Source organism: Orycteropus afer, unplaced genomic scaffold (assembly GCF_000298275.1).
Source record: "Orycteropus afer afer isolate SDZICR_OR568_19922 unplaced genomic scaffold, OryAfe1.0 scaffold00365, whole genome shotgun sequence".
In the NCBI taxonomy this organism is placed as follows: Eukaryota; Metazoa; Chordata; class Mammalia; order Tubulidentata; family Orycteropodidae; genus Orycteropus; species Orycteropus afer.
Window position 1 is genome coordinate 950,898 of NW_006921952.1, and position 13,084 is coordinate 963,981.

Genomic DNA, 13,084 nt, shown 5'->3' on the forward strand with positions numbered 1-13,084 from the left:
GGTTTCCACCTCAATCTAAAGAAAACAAAAGTTCTCACAACTGGACTAATGAGTGACATCATGATAGACATAGAAAAGCTTAAAGTTGTCAGGGATTTCATTTTACTTGGATCCACAGCAACATCCATGGAAGCAGAAGTCAAGAAATCAAACCTTCCACAAAAGACCTCTTTAAAGAATCCAAAAGCAAAGATTTCACTTTGAGAACTAAGGTGTGCCTGACCCAAGCCCTAGTGTTTTCAAATGCCTCCAGGGCACGCAGAAGCTGGACAGTGAATAAGGAAGGCTGCCGGAGAACTGATGCTGTGGATGGTGGTGCTGGCAAAGAACACTGAATATACCGTGGACTGCCAGAAGAACAAACACATCCATCCGGGTAGAAGGACAGCCGGAATGCGCCTTAAAAGTGAAGATGGTAGGACTTTGTCTTATGTGGTTTGGATATGTTATCAGGAGGGACCAGTTCCTACAGAAAGACATCATGGTTGGGAAAATAGTGGATCAACAAAAAAGAGGAAGACTCTCAACAAGAGGGACTGACTCAGTGGCTGCAACGATGGGCTCAAACACAGTATTGATTGTTAGGGTGGCACAGGACTGGGCTCTGTTCTGTTCTGTTGTGCGCAGGGTCACTGTGAGTTGGAACTGACTTATGGGCACCTAACAACAATGCTGTTAAATATAGTTAAAATGACAAGTTGTATTTATATAAATTTTGTCATAATGAAAAATAAATAATAAAAAGAGGGTGCAAATTTAGATCTGATGGCCTGAGTATGAATCCAGGCTTTACCACTTATATATTGTGTGACGCTGGGAAAATGATTTCATCTTCTATGCCTCATTTTGTTCAGCTGCAAAAAGGAAGTAATAGTAATACCTACCTTCCATGGTGGGCACAGGATCAAATGAGATGGAGGTGAGAAATGTGGAACACAGTGGGTACTCATGGTTAGTGGTTTGCAGTGGCATTCACTATTACCAGGTACTCTTCATATATTTAGGAGTTCTGGTAGCTTAGTGGTTAAAGCATTCGGCCACTAACCAAATGGTCCACGGTTCGAACCCATCATTTGCTCCATGGCAGGGTGATGAGGCGTCTGCTTCCATAACGATTTACAACCTTGGGAACTCTATGGGGCAGTTCTACTCTGTCCTAAAGGGTCACTGTGAGTCAGAATGGACTTGCTGGTGGTGGGTTGTGTTTTTTCCCCCATGTATTTAGCAATGGTGCAGAAAATAGAATCCATTTGTTGTTGTTAAGTGTCATCAAGTTGATTTTCAACTCAATAACCACATGTGATGAGTGGAACTGCCCCATGGGCTTTCCTAGGCTATAATGTTGGCATTCACATTGGTGCATTTGTAGTGCTGGCAAAGAATACTGAATGTACCATGGACTGATAGAAGAACAAACAAATCTGTCTTGGAGGAAGTACATCCAGAATGCTCCTTAGAAGTGAGGATGGCCAGACATTGTCTCTCGTACTTGGTCATGTTACCAGAAGGGACCAATGTCTACAGAAGGACATCATGCCAGGTAAAGCAGAGTGTCAGTGAAAAAGGGAAGGCCCTCAATGAGATGGACTGACACAGCGCTTGTGGTGATGGGCTCACACATGGCCATGCTTGTGATGATGGGGCAGGACCGGGCAGTGTTTCAATCTGTTTTATGTAGGGTCACTATGTGTTGGAACTGACTTGACGGCACCCAACAACAACAACCTTTATGGGAGCAGATTGCCAGGTCTTGCTATTGAGGAACCACTAGGAGGGTTTGAAACACCAATGTTTAGTTTAGTAGCTGAGTCCTTAACTACTGCACCACCGGGGCATCTTGGAATCTCTTTAACTCACTTTACATAGAGAGGCTAGACTAGTGGATCTCATTGGAATGTAAGAGCAATAAAGAACTACTAGAGAAGATGGAGTCGCTAACACTGAGGCAGCAGCACCAGACTTAAGAGAACACACAAAGCAGGAAAGAGATAGCGAGCCGCTCCTTTGGGTGGGTTCTTGTAGTTCTCCTGTTGCTCTGGAGATGTTCTTCAGTCTTGAGTTTGTTAATCAGTGCTTTTCTCCCTAGACTTCAGATCACCCACAAGCAGGCAGTTCTAGTCTTACTTCCTGTTGATCTCTGTTGTTGTTTGCCATCGAGTCGGCCCCGACTCATAGCGACCCCTCCTTGGGTTTCTGAGGCAGTATCACTACGGAAGTAGGAATGCCCAACCTTCCTTCCGAGGAGTGGCTGGTGGGTTTGAACCGCCAGCCTTCTGGTTAGCAGTCAAGTGCCTTAGCCACTATGCTACCAGAGCTCCTTGTTGATCTCTGAGTCCTCTATTTCGTGTTCCTTCCATTATAGGAGAAGATGGCCTACAACTTGAACTGGGGAAGGGCTACAGTTAGGAGGTGAATTAGGTCCTTGTACAGAAATGGGTTGTGTTTGAAGTCTCAGCCTCATTTAGGTATGCCCAGAGCCCCATTTCTGAAAGTTATGCAGACCCTTTTAGAAGAAGACAAGAGTAAAAGGCAAATCCAAGCATTCTTAGTCATTAGTTTTCCTAGGGTAGCAAGTTGTGAATTATTTTTGAATATTAATTAAAATTTTTGTCATAGCATCTTTAAGTCCTGGTCTGTTGGCAATATAATCCCCTAGAAGGTTGAGGAAGCAGCTTTGGAATTATTCATGGAGACAAAGTCTTACCCTAGGTGATCATCCAATGACTGTAGCTCCCAGCCTAGACTTTGTAAGGACATGTAAACAAAGCTGTCCTGTGTAGATATGGGCATGCCATATAGACATAATTCTCCCATGTAGATGTGGTACCTCTGACCCATGAAGACACACAATTGTTCTATGTAGACATGGCCATCCCAAATAGACACCTCTGATGCATGTGGACACCAGTCTCATGCAGACATGGTTGTCCCATAGGGCTTTCTTCTGCCTACACTCCATGATATGGAAACATGACGGTGTGAAACATGATGGTTCTCACGGAGAACCATTCTGTGGGCTTGAGGTTATCTGTGCTGTTTGGCTAAGAGATCCACAATGCCGAAGGGTCCCTGAACTTTGCCTTTGCTGTACTATCTACAAGTCTTCTAGAAACTGACGGTTCCACAGGCAGGATCTGCAGGTCAGTGGTATTTTTCACTTGATCCCAGGAAATGAAGCTGCGGGACACATCAGGACGATGAACTTATGAAACGCTACACCTCCCAGCTTACCTTAGTAGGAGAGGTGACCTTATCCACAGACTGCTTTTCCCAGAGGTTCCTCTTGCCAGATACATCTCCTGGCCTCAAGTCCTAGGGAAGGAGAATCAGAGAGAGAGACAGCTAAACATTTGTACTTTCTGGCCAGGTCTCCAGAAACCACCAAATCTGCTTGTTTGTGTGAGTTAATTTATTGCTTAATAACCTCTCCTCTCAGTCACACGAGGATGAATAGACTTGAAAGAACCATTAATTGTTTTTAAGTTAATATTATATGTACATGGCAGGTCACTGTCTGTACATATCTAGATAGTGACCTGCCTTACAATATGAGAATGGGCTAGGAACGACTGCATTTGGGTCCTTGTCCTTCACTAAGAACTCACTGTTTATCGAGCAGTAAAACTGGAGGATAAGCATATTGAAAGTGACATAGCCAATTTTCAACTTTTCACAGTATTGGAAGTAGAGCACTTATGGACTGATCAGCACTTCGTCTGTAGCAGACTTTTTTTCTTCTGGTGCCCTGCCTGTGAACGCCCCAACCCCACACACTTCAGCACACACCAGTCTGGCTTACAGCCCATAGCGCGCATCTTTGCCTGAGGGCTTCCTCTGGCTATAGATGCCCACTCTGCCTGTGAGGCATGCTGGGAGTTCAGAGAGTTCAGGTGGATGAACTTGTGCACACACTCACACTTAGAGCTAAGTTTCTCAGCTCACTCAAGTGGGACAGCTCTGAGGCATGGGCAGCTCCCAGGGCTTCTCCGATGGGGCTCAGTTCTAATCCCCTGCATGGCCATAGCTTGGTGGCTCCTCCTTTGTTAACTGCCTTCTCTTTCCTCCCACTTCTTTCTTTATCCAGCGTTGGACTACCCAATAAGCAAGGTAGTCACAAGCTTACTTGTGCTTACTTACTAATCTGTAGTGAAGAATTTCACATTTTTTCACCACATCAAAGACTCTGCTTTTAGGTCTGGCTGGCTTCTCTCTCTCTCCCAACCTCACAGCCCCTTCCTACAGAATCAAAGCCTCTTTCCAAATTCACAGTCCCCAACAGGGATGGAGTACCCAGTAAACAAGATAAGCATAGGCTTACTTGTGCTTACTCACTAACCCTGTGCTTACCTTGTTTATTGGGTAATGCTATCCCTGTTCAAGTAAACTATTGCCCCTAAGTCTCTGTCTCCACATCTGCCTCTGGGCCACCCAAACTAAGACACTTTTCTGCTTGTACACTCTCCAGGCTAAAATGGTTTTATGCCTCCTGAGAGGCATGTGGGTAATTCAGAAGTGTATCAGTAGGATTAAGCCCCCCAAAGTAAACATTCATCACAAATTGTGCATGTAAGAGCAACTGACAGTTGACGACATATGGGAGAACGTGTGGAAATCTTGGGAAGAAAACATTGAAATATGATTGCTCGCAGTTATACAGCTCTAAGTCTTTATTTACAACTTTGTAATTAATTTGACTTGGATAAGGATCCCCATTTATGTTTCCATTTATTTTTCTTCTAGCATTTGCCTGTATTAGCACTTGGCAAAGAGCAGTTGGTAGAAAATAAATGTGTTTTACTGAAATAGTAATGCTTATTTTGGCAAACCCTTTTCTTAGGAAGGCAAAACCAATAGCAATTCCATTGATACACGGATACCAGTCTTTAGATGGGTGTATTTGTGAATGGATAGTATTAGATGTAAACGCTGAAGACGCACTGATTAAGTGGTACCGTGTGAAGCGTTTCAGAGTTGCCATGATCTTCCTGAGGTTCTGGATTTTCGTTGTGGCATGAAGTCCTGACTCTATTGGAGAACTATGCCTATTTAACTTGGAACTGTTAAGCAACAAATCAGCTTGCTGCTGAAGAATTCCACCACATTGGCCAAGAGAGCTGGAAGCGGCCCAATTGTCTGGCAGACAGTTTTTCAAATCTTGGACACTATAATTAAGAACACGTTGATGCAGGCTCTTGCAAAGAGGCAATTATCACTTTATTTATTTGATTCCTATAAGACAAATATTTGTCTATGCCTGAATGTTCTTCTACCTACGAAATTGGATTGTACTTCACCTCGATCCTGCCTATGAATCTTTGGAAGTCACTGAAATGGTTTAAAGAGTCAATTTTAAAGACAATATTAACATCCAAGTGGTAAGTTGGCATTTCAAACGAAAGGGGAAATAGAAATGAAATTACCTGACCAGACTACATTTTAGAGAAAGACCCACTCCGGAAGAAGAGGAGAGATGAAGGCAGGAGAAGCAGTGTTTCCAATCAACCAGAGACCAAAGAGTGAAGAAGAGAAGCCAGCTGACAAAGACATTGTTGCTGGTTTTTGTTTTAAACAAAAAGAAAGACAAATTAGCTTTGTAATTGCTACAAAACAGGTAGTACAGATACAAAGATCAGACAAGCCAGCTGGAATAGTTACAAAGTTACCCTGAAACCCTGTGATTCCCACCCACAAACAGCAAGAGATGTTTCCAGTAAGCAAGCAGGTACTTTTATACAGGGTCATGGTCAGCCCTCACAAATCATACTGATTTCGCAAACTATTTTGAGCACATTGAATTCTTAGCATATTTAAAACGTATCACATCCCTTCTGGTAGAGGTGGGCTTTTCTCTTCAGTGAGTTTTAGCACTCAACACTTTAACTTGTGCATTTTTCTTTTCCTTCTTGAGTTTCACTGGGTGAGGACCATTTAGACAAAGGAGCTGCCCTCTGATTTTGCCTTATGCCCTTACGTCACACAGCTGCCACCACAGCCCAGGCTGTCTCCTCCACTCACATAGTCCAAGAGATAGGAAACAAGGGCTCTGGTACAAAATCAGGAGTCCCTGGGTGGTGCCAACGGTTAATGTGCTGAGTCGCTAAGCAAAGGTTGAAAGTTCTAGTCCAGCCAGAGGTGCTGGGGGAAAGGCCTGGTGGTCTACTTCCAAAAATCAGCATTGAACTCTACCTGGAGGACAGCTGTTCTCTGACACCCGTGGGACTGCCATGAGTAGGACGGAGTCCACTCGTCAGCAACTCGGTTTCCTCTTATCAACTGGGAGAGGAAGGTAGATTTTTTTTCAATATATAATGATTTTCTAATTTTAAGTGGGGCTTATGTGAGTTGTTAGCTCCTAAGAGCCCTTGTGCAAAGAATTTCAGGCTGACTATTAATACTAATTAAGTTAATATTAATTAAATGGCTATGAGGAGTTGCAGCCTGGAATGATTTGCAAATATTTTCATTTTAATAAAAATAAACTGATAATTAAATAAGCTTATTTTAATAAAATAGAAGTTAGTGACTTTGGAGATTACACTGGGAGCCAGTGAACATAATCAGATCCTCAATGGCACAGAGGCCTAGGAGCTGAAAGACTTTAATTGACCCTCTGGATGGAGTGAATATGTTCCTTTGGGCATCTGCAAAGCCGTCAAAGGTAGCTTGACAGAGCACACTCACCACTGTACAGCAGGGCACGTATGAGGCTTGATGGAAATGGTAAACAGAAGCAAGTCATCGTATCTATTTAATAAAGAGTGTAAAAGCCTATATTTATATTAAGATGTTGTTGTTGTTGTTGTTATGTGCCGTTGAGTCAAACCCGACTCATAGCGACCCCTCCTTGGGTTTCTGAAGCAGTATCACTACGGAAGTAGGATTGCCCAACCTTCCTTCCAAGGAGTGGCTGGTGGGTTTGAACCGCCAGCCGTCTGGTTAGCAGGCAAGTGTCTTAGCCACTATGCTACCAGAGCTCCCTTATATTAAGATAGCCATACTTAATAAATAAGAACATTTCAGATGAGCAAATGATAGCCACAATCAGTTTTTCTACTTTCCAGTTTTACTATTCTTTCTTCCTTTTTTATTTTATTTTTAACATGGGTCTCCTTTGGAGGTGTTGACAACAAAATTACAGCAATTATTTCAACAATTACTTGATAACCATATTTTTTTGTTCCAAGTTTTAGAAATAAGGCAAATTAGAAAATACAGGTTCAAAATAGCCAACATAGATGTTCTTTTGGGGTAAGTTTATGGGTGCCCTTGGCAGAGAAGTGGCTAAAATAACTTGGCCTTTTTCATGTTCAAATTCCTACCCACAACTTACAGAGCAGGAGCTAACCAGCTAGATCAGAGTAAAGAGTGCACATATAATTCTGGCTGAGTGTCACTGTTAGCGTGGACAGGTGATTACTGGCTTCCACTGCATTTCAATCTCTAGGTAAAGAAAACAGCAGCTGTGGACTGTTCCTTCTAAACCTGAACACCTCCTTGTTTGTCACTGAGCAGTGATAACAAAGAACAAACAGGAGCACAGTCGTCATTCCCGGGCAAATGAGCTGTTTTCTTCTGCTGCCGGAAGCTGAGAAATCAAAGAAATTCAGAAAAACCCCAAGCTACTTACGGAAGGTTTCGGAGCAGGCGACTTGTTCCCATCTGGGGTTTTGGTTAGCCACTCATTGATGCGACTGGAAACCCCCACCTTCAAGCCGGCCGTTTCCTGCAGAGAGCCCATGCACCGAAACAGTAAAGAAAAAAAGCAATTCAACCTGAAAAGACACTTCCAGGCAGCTCCAAAATGCCACGAAGTATGACTTCATACAGCCATCATCATTTCCCACTACCATCGGCTTGACCTTAAACTTGATATTTGATGACTGTGTTAGCTGGTTTACTTTCCCCTGCATCCCACCTGCCCCAACCCCAAAGGTTGATCATTAAGTTCAGGTGCTTTATTGAAAGACCCAGGGCAAAACATAGGGCAGAATCTAGCCTCAAAAACTCATTCTCTCCTGAGGTTGCCTATGCAGTCATTGCAAAGGAAGAACTGCACCTTTTCCCCCTCTTTCTACTATTACCTAGTCCCCTGGGTGATGCAAAAGGTCAACACAATCGGCTGCTAACTGAAAGGCTGCAGGTTCAAGTCTGTCCTCAGGCACCTGAGAGGACAGGCCTGACAACCTCCTTCTGAGAAACCCGTTACTGAAAACCCTATGGAGCACAGTTTTCCTCTGACACACGTCGGGCCACCTTGAGGAGGTGTCAACTTGAGGGCAATTTAAAGATGATTATCAACTAGTTCGATTTCTAAAACAAAATGGAAAAATAAGTCAGCCCCCACAGTTAAAAGGGAAAAGCCACGTGCTGACCTTATTTGGCGTGCCTGACGCAGTGGGTGATGAGAACACATCGCCCTTCTCCCACATGCTCTTGATATTACGGACGCCCTCAGCAGGGACAGGGAGATCCGAGGCGGCTGGCTTCGTAGGCTTTGCAGATTTTGTTCCCTGAAATTTGTGATTTAATTTTAGAACGGGCACTGATGAGTTTCTTCTTGTAAATTTACAGTCAACGTGTCTCCCTTAACATTATCACTTACAAAGTGTGTCATGGGAACACCTTCATGCATAATTTGCATCCGTAAAAGGGCATTTGGGTGACATCATCCATCTGCCCCATCAATCCCAACTCATAGTGACATAACAAGGAGTTCTGGTGGAGTGGTGCCTAAGACATCTACTAACTAGAAGGCTGGCGGTTCAAACCCACCAGCTGCTCCACAGAAGCAAGATGGGGCGATCGACTTCCATAAAGTGACAGAGATGCCTCCAAATGAGCTATGTGATCTAGATCAGAGGATCTTTCAAACAGGAAGATGCTTTTGATTGGGCCACTATCTGTTGGTAAGGAGCCCCTGGTGGTGCCAATGGTTCACCTGCTCAGCTGCTCACGAACAGGTTGGGGGTCCGAGTCCACTCAGAGGTGCTTCAGAAGACAGGCCTGGTGTCTGCTTCTGGAAAACCAGCCACTGAAACCTGGGGAGCCCAGTCCTACTCTGACCCACACGGGTCTCCAGGAGTCAGAATGGACATCATGGCAACTGGCATCTGTCTAGTTCATCTCCTCAAGACACATATGTACATGTACACACACAGATACATGTATATATATGTATATGTGTGTGTGTGTGCACATAGGGGTGTGTGTATATGTGTATATACATATATACCTAGATGGTGCTCTCGTGGCGCAGCGCCTAAGGCATTTGACTGCTACCCAGAAGGTTGGAGGTTCAAACCCACCAGCCATTCTGAGGAAGGAAGATGGGCAATCTACTTCCGTAAAGATTTATTGCCTTGGAAACCCAATGGGAGTAACTATAAGTCAGAATTGACTAGATGGCGTGGATTTGGGTTTTTTTGTATATGTTTATAACACTTTATTGTGATTTAGTCGAAGTTTGTGGAGCAAATTAGTTCCCCATCAACAGTATACACACATCTTGTTTTGTGCCATTGGGTGCAGTGTCCTCAATGTGCTAGCACTCTTCCCCTTCCTCCCCAGGTTCTCTGTTTCCATTCGCCCATCTTTCCTGCCCCTATCCGCCTTCTGAACTTTACTTTTAGGCAAATGGTGCCCTTTTGGTCTTGTATAGTTGATTGTTCTGAGGAGCACATCCCTCATGGGTGTTATTGTTCACTTGATAGCCCTGTCTGTTGTTTGGCTATCATGGGACCTTGAGGAGAGGGTCAGTTCCAAGTCTGAAGAGTGTCTAATGGCCACAGACTCAAGGGTTCCACCAGGCTCTATCAGCCAGGTAAGTTAGGTCTTATTTATGAATTTGAATTTTGTTCTTCCTTTCTCTCCCACTCTGTCCAAGCCCTACAGCTGGGAGAATGGGTATTTCTTAATTGCTTACTGGGTGCTTTTGGCTAGGCTTTGGGGATACAATGGCGGTCAAGAAAGTCTTTCTCTATAAATTGTAGTGAGCTTGTATTTTGATAGGAGAGAAATCTAATCTTGTGAATAAAGCCCAGGAAGATAGTGACTGGTCACACAAATATTTATTTACCATTGTGTAAGTGCTATAGAAGAGAAATGTAGAGCTATGAAGCATGTCAAGAGAGCACTCAATAGGGGAGTAATGGTTTGGGAGAGCAAAGAAGGTTACTGAAGAAGTGACTTTTAAACCCAATTGGACAAAAGGTTTAGAAGCATCAAGTGAAAAGGAGAAAAAAGGCTTCCATGCAGAGGTAACAGCACATGCAAAGGCCCTGAGGCAGGCAAGAGCTGAAAGACTAAGAGGCCACTCCATGCAGAATGACTTTGAAGGAGGAAAGAATGGATGTAAAGAGGAAATGCGTGCGTTTGCGATACATTCCAGCAGGAGTGACGAGCACACACAAAGTCGTGCACAGTTTCTCGTCCTGCTTTCTGGCCAGTGCCATTTGTCATCAGGATGGCCAGCCAGCCAGGGTGAGTGACACCAGAAGAGGCCACAGCATTAAAATGTCCTCACACAACTCTGGGAAGTCTGAAGCCATGGTCTTGGCTTCATTAGCCCTGTGCTATGATCTTTCTCCCATGGAGTGGGAGAAAGATCATAGCACAACCAAAGCAAGTAACCATCTTCAGTCTGTCCTCTATTTGAGTTAACATCTATCTAATCTGGTGAATAACAAACCAACCCTTGAGCATCAGGACTTGGTTATTCACATGATACATCTTCAGGACGTCTCTCTTTCTTATTCCCTTTTCCTACTTGTTTATGGACTATTTTACAGCTATCTCCACCCTAGGACACAAAGGAGAGGAGAACAGCAAATCCATTATTTCATGGCAGGTAGTCTGATAGAGAAAAAGGTTAAAACCGTCAACTAAAGGCTGCACTAGGGTGAGAAAAACAAAACAAAACAGAAACCCAACATCAGGATCACACCTTGACCAGGGCCACCCTATCCGCCAGGTGCTCTGTGCTTGGAAACTTCCATTTTTTCCAAATAGAATAAAACTCTCAGGTCAACTGAGGTGGAAAAAAGTTGAGGCAGCCAGAAGCCTAAAATTATTATCCTTCAAATATGAAACAATTTGAGATCAATGATCATTAGACTCAGACTGGCTATCACCTTTATATTAGTGTGTGGTTGTTGTTGTTGTTGTTGTTAGGTGCTGTCGAGTCAGCGCCAACTCATAGCAACCCCGTGTACAACAGACGGCAACACTGCTCGGTCCTTCCGTCCTCACAATCCTTGTTATGCTTCGGCTCGTTGTCACAGCCACTGGGTCAGTCCATTTCATTAAGGGTCTTCCCCTTTTTTGCTGACTGTCCACCACTACTACTTTTATTTGACCATAAAATTTTTTATAAAGGAAAGGGGATTAGCTAAGATATTGAGACCTATTTAAACCACATAGGGAGCCCAGGTGGTACAGTGGTTAAGTGCTAGGCTGTTAAACAAGAGGTCAGCAGTTTTAACCCACTGGCAGCACTCCATGGGAGAAAGATGTGGTAGTCTGCCTCCACAAAGGTTATAGCCTAGGAAATCCTACAGGGCAGTTCTACTCCATCCTATAGGTCACTGTGAGTTAGAGTCGACTCTCACATATGGAAATGCATTTGATAAGGAATTAAGGATATTGAAAATATACTTATGAGCATACCAATGATAGAGTTAAATACCAATAAACTCCTTTGTTAAAAAACAAAACAAAACAAAACCCCTTCATTTAAGCTCATTCTGCATGTAGTAGTCTCTCACTCTTTCAGCCCTCACCTGCCTCAGGGCCTTTGCGTGTGCTGTTACCGCTGCATGGAAGGCTTTTCCCTCCTCTTTTTCACTTGATTGACACTTCTAAGCCTCTGTCAGAGCTGGGTTTAAAAGTCACTTCCTCAGAGTAACCTTCTTTGCTCTCCCAAACTATTCCTCCCCTATTGTGTGCTCTCGACATACTTCCTAGTGCTTCACTTCTCCTTCCTAGCACTTACATACTGGTGTAAGCCTATACGCAATGTTGTTGTTATGTGCTGTGGAGTTGGACCTGACTCATAGAGACCCCTCCTTGGGTCTCCGAGTCATTATCACTACGGAAGTAGATTGCCCAACCTTCCTTTCTCTGACTGGCTGGTGGGTTTGAACTGCCAGCCTTCTGGTTAGCAGTCAAGTGCCTTAGGCACTATGCTACGAGAACTCCTGGAAGGTGTAAGCTATAATTTCGTTAAAGCTTGTCTGTAAGTTATCTTGTTACTGCCCAACTCTATGACTACTTCTAAGAGTAAGGAAGCATCGTTGGTTTTCTAATTCTTATGCAGTAATGGACGTGATTACTGCCCCAGTGGTTTCTATGACTTCTGTGTCACCAGAGTCCACTTCTCCTCAATGGACCATAACTCAGAGGATGGCACTCACCTCAATGGCACTGGTATATTGCTCCAGTCGGCTGTCAATCTTGGAGACGACTGCAGCTTGATGAGCTGATTTGACACCACTGCTAAACACATACATAGGAATATGAGAGACTTTTTCCTTACCAATAACAGTTGACGATTCTCAAACATGCAACCCCATTTACCTTTTCTGCACAGACTTATTCAAAAATTCTGCTCGCTCTTCTATCTGGAAATTGGAAAGAAACATGGACCTGGTTAATATTTTCTGCTCCGAAGCAGTGTTCAGCCCATGTCACAGTCCTCCCTAGGCCTGGTGAATCAAAATGCTGGTATATGTCAGGAAGGGGCAGTGTTAGGGTGTTGTGCTCGGCTGGAGAGGACAACTGTGTACAAGGTATTTGATAGTGAGATTTGAGGGACAAAGGTAGGACTGGAAGAACATAGAGAAAGTGTATAAAGAAATACAGAGTTTCAGAGGCAAATTAAAATCCAGACAAGAATGAAATCAAAATGCCTCTGAAAAGATAAATCAGTGACAAAATGATAACCTTTTAAGATCATAGCAATGATTCTCCATGAGAACATAGTGGTATTTTGTAGACACACTTACCTGTGTATACACATAGCATATATTTGATTAGCAAACATTTCCCATCCTGTTTTAACTGGATATATATGTGGTAACAAGATTAA

The 13,084-nt window shown here is 43.5% G+C and overlaps 1 protein-coding gene across 1 annotated transcript in view; it reads right to left on the reverse strand.

The window, feature by feature from the left end:
- Positions 1–2,948: 2,948 nt before the first annotated feature.
- Positions 2,949–13,084, reverse strand: part of CALD1 (caldesmon 1) — a 128,432-nt gene continuing 118,296 nt past the window's right edge. Inside the window, exons 8-13 of the mRNA XM_042782540.1 lie at positions 12,574–12,617; positions 12,411–12,492; positions 8,373–8,510; positions 7,628–7,723; positions 3,232–3,312; positions 2,949–3,041 (exon numbers count right to left, since the gene is read on the reverse strand). Of these exons, the coding sequence (XP_042638474.1) occupies positions 2,949–3,041; positions 3,232–3,312; positions 7,628–7,723; positions 8,373–8,510; positions 12,411–12,492; positions 12,574–12,617 (534 nt within the window). The remainder of the gene's footprint in view (positions 3,042–3,231; positions 3,313–7,627; positions 7,724–8,372; positions 8,511–12,410; positions 12,493–12,573; positions 12,618–13,084) is intronic.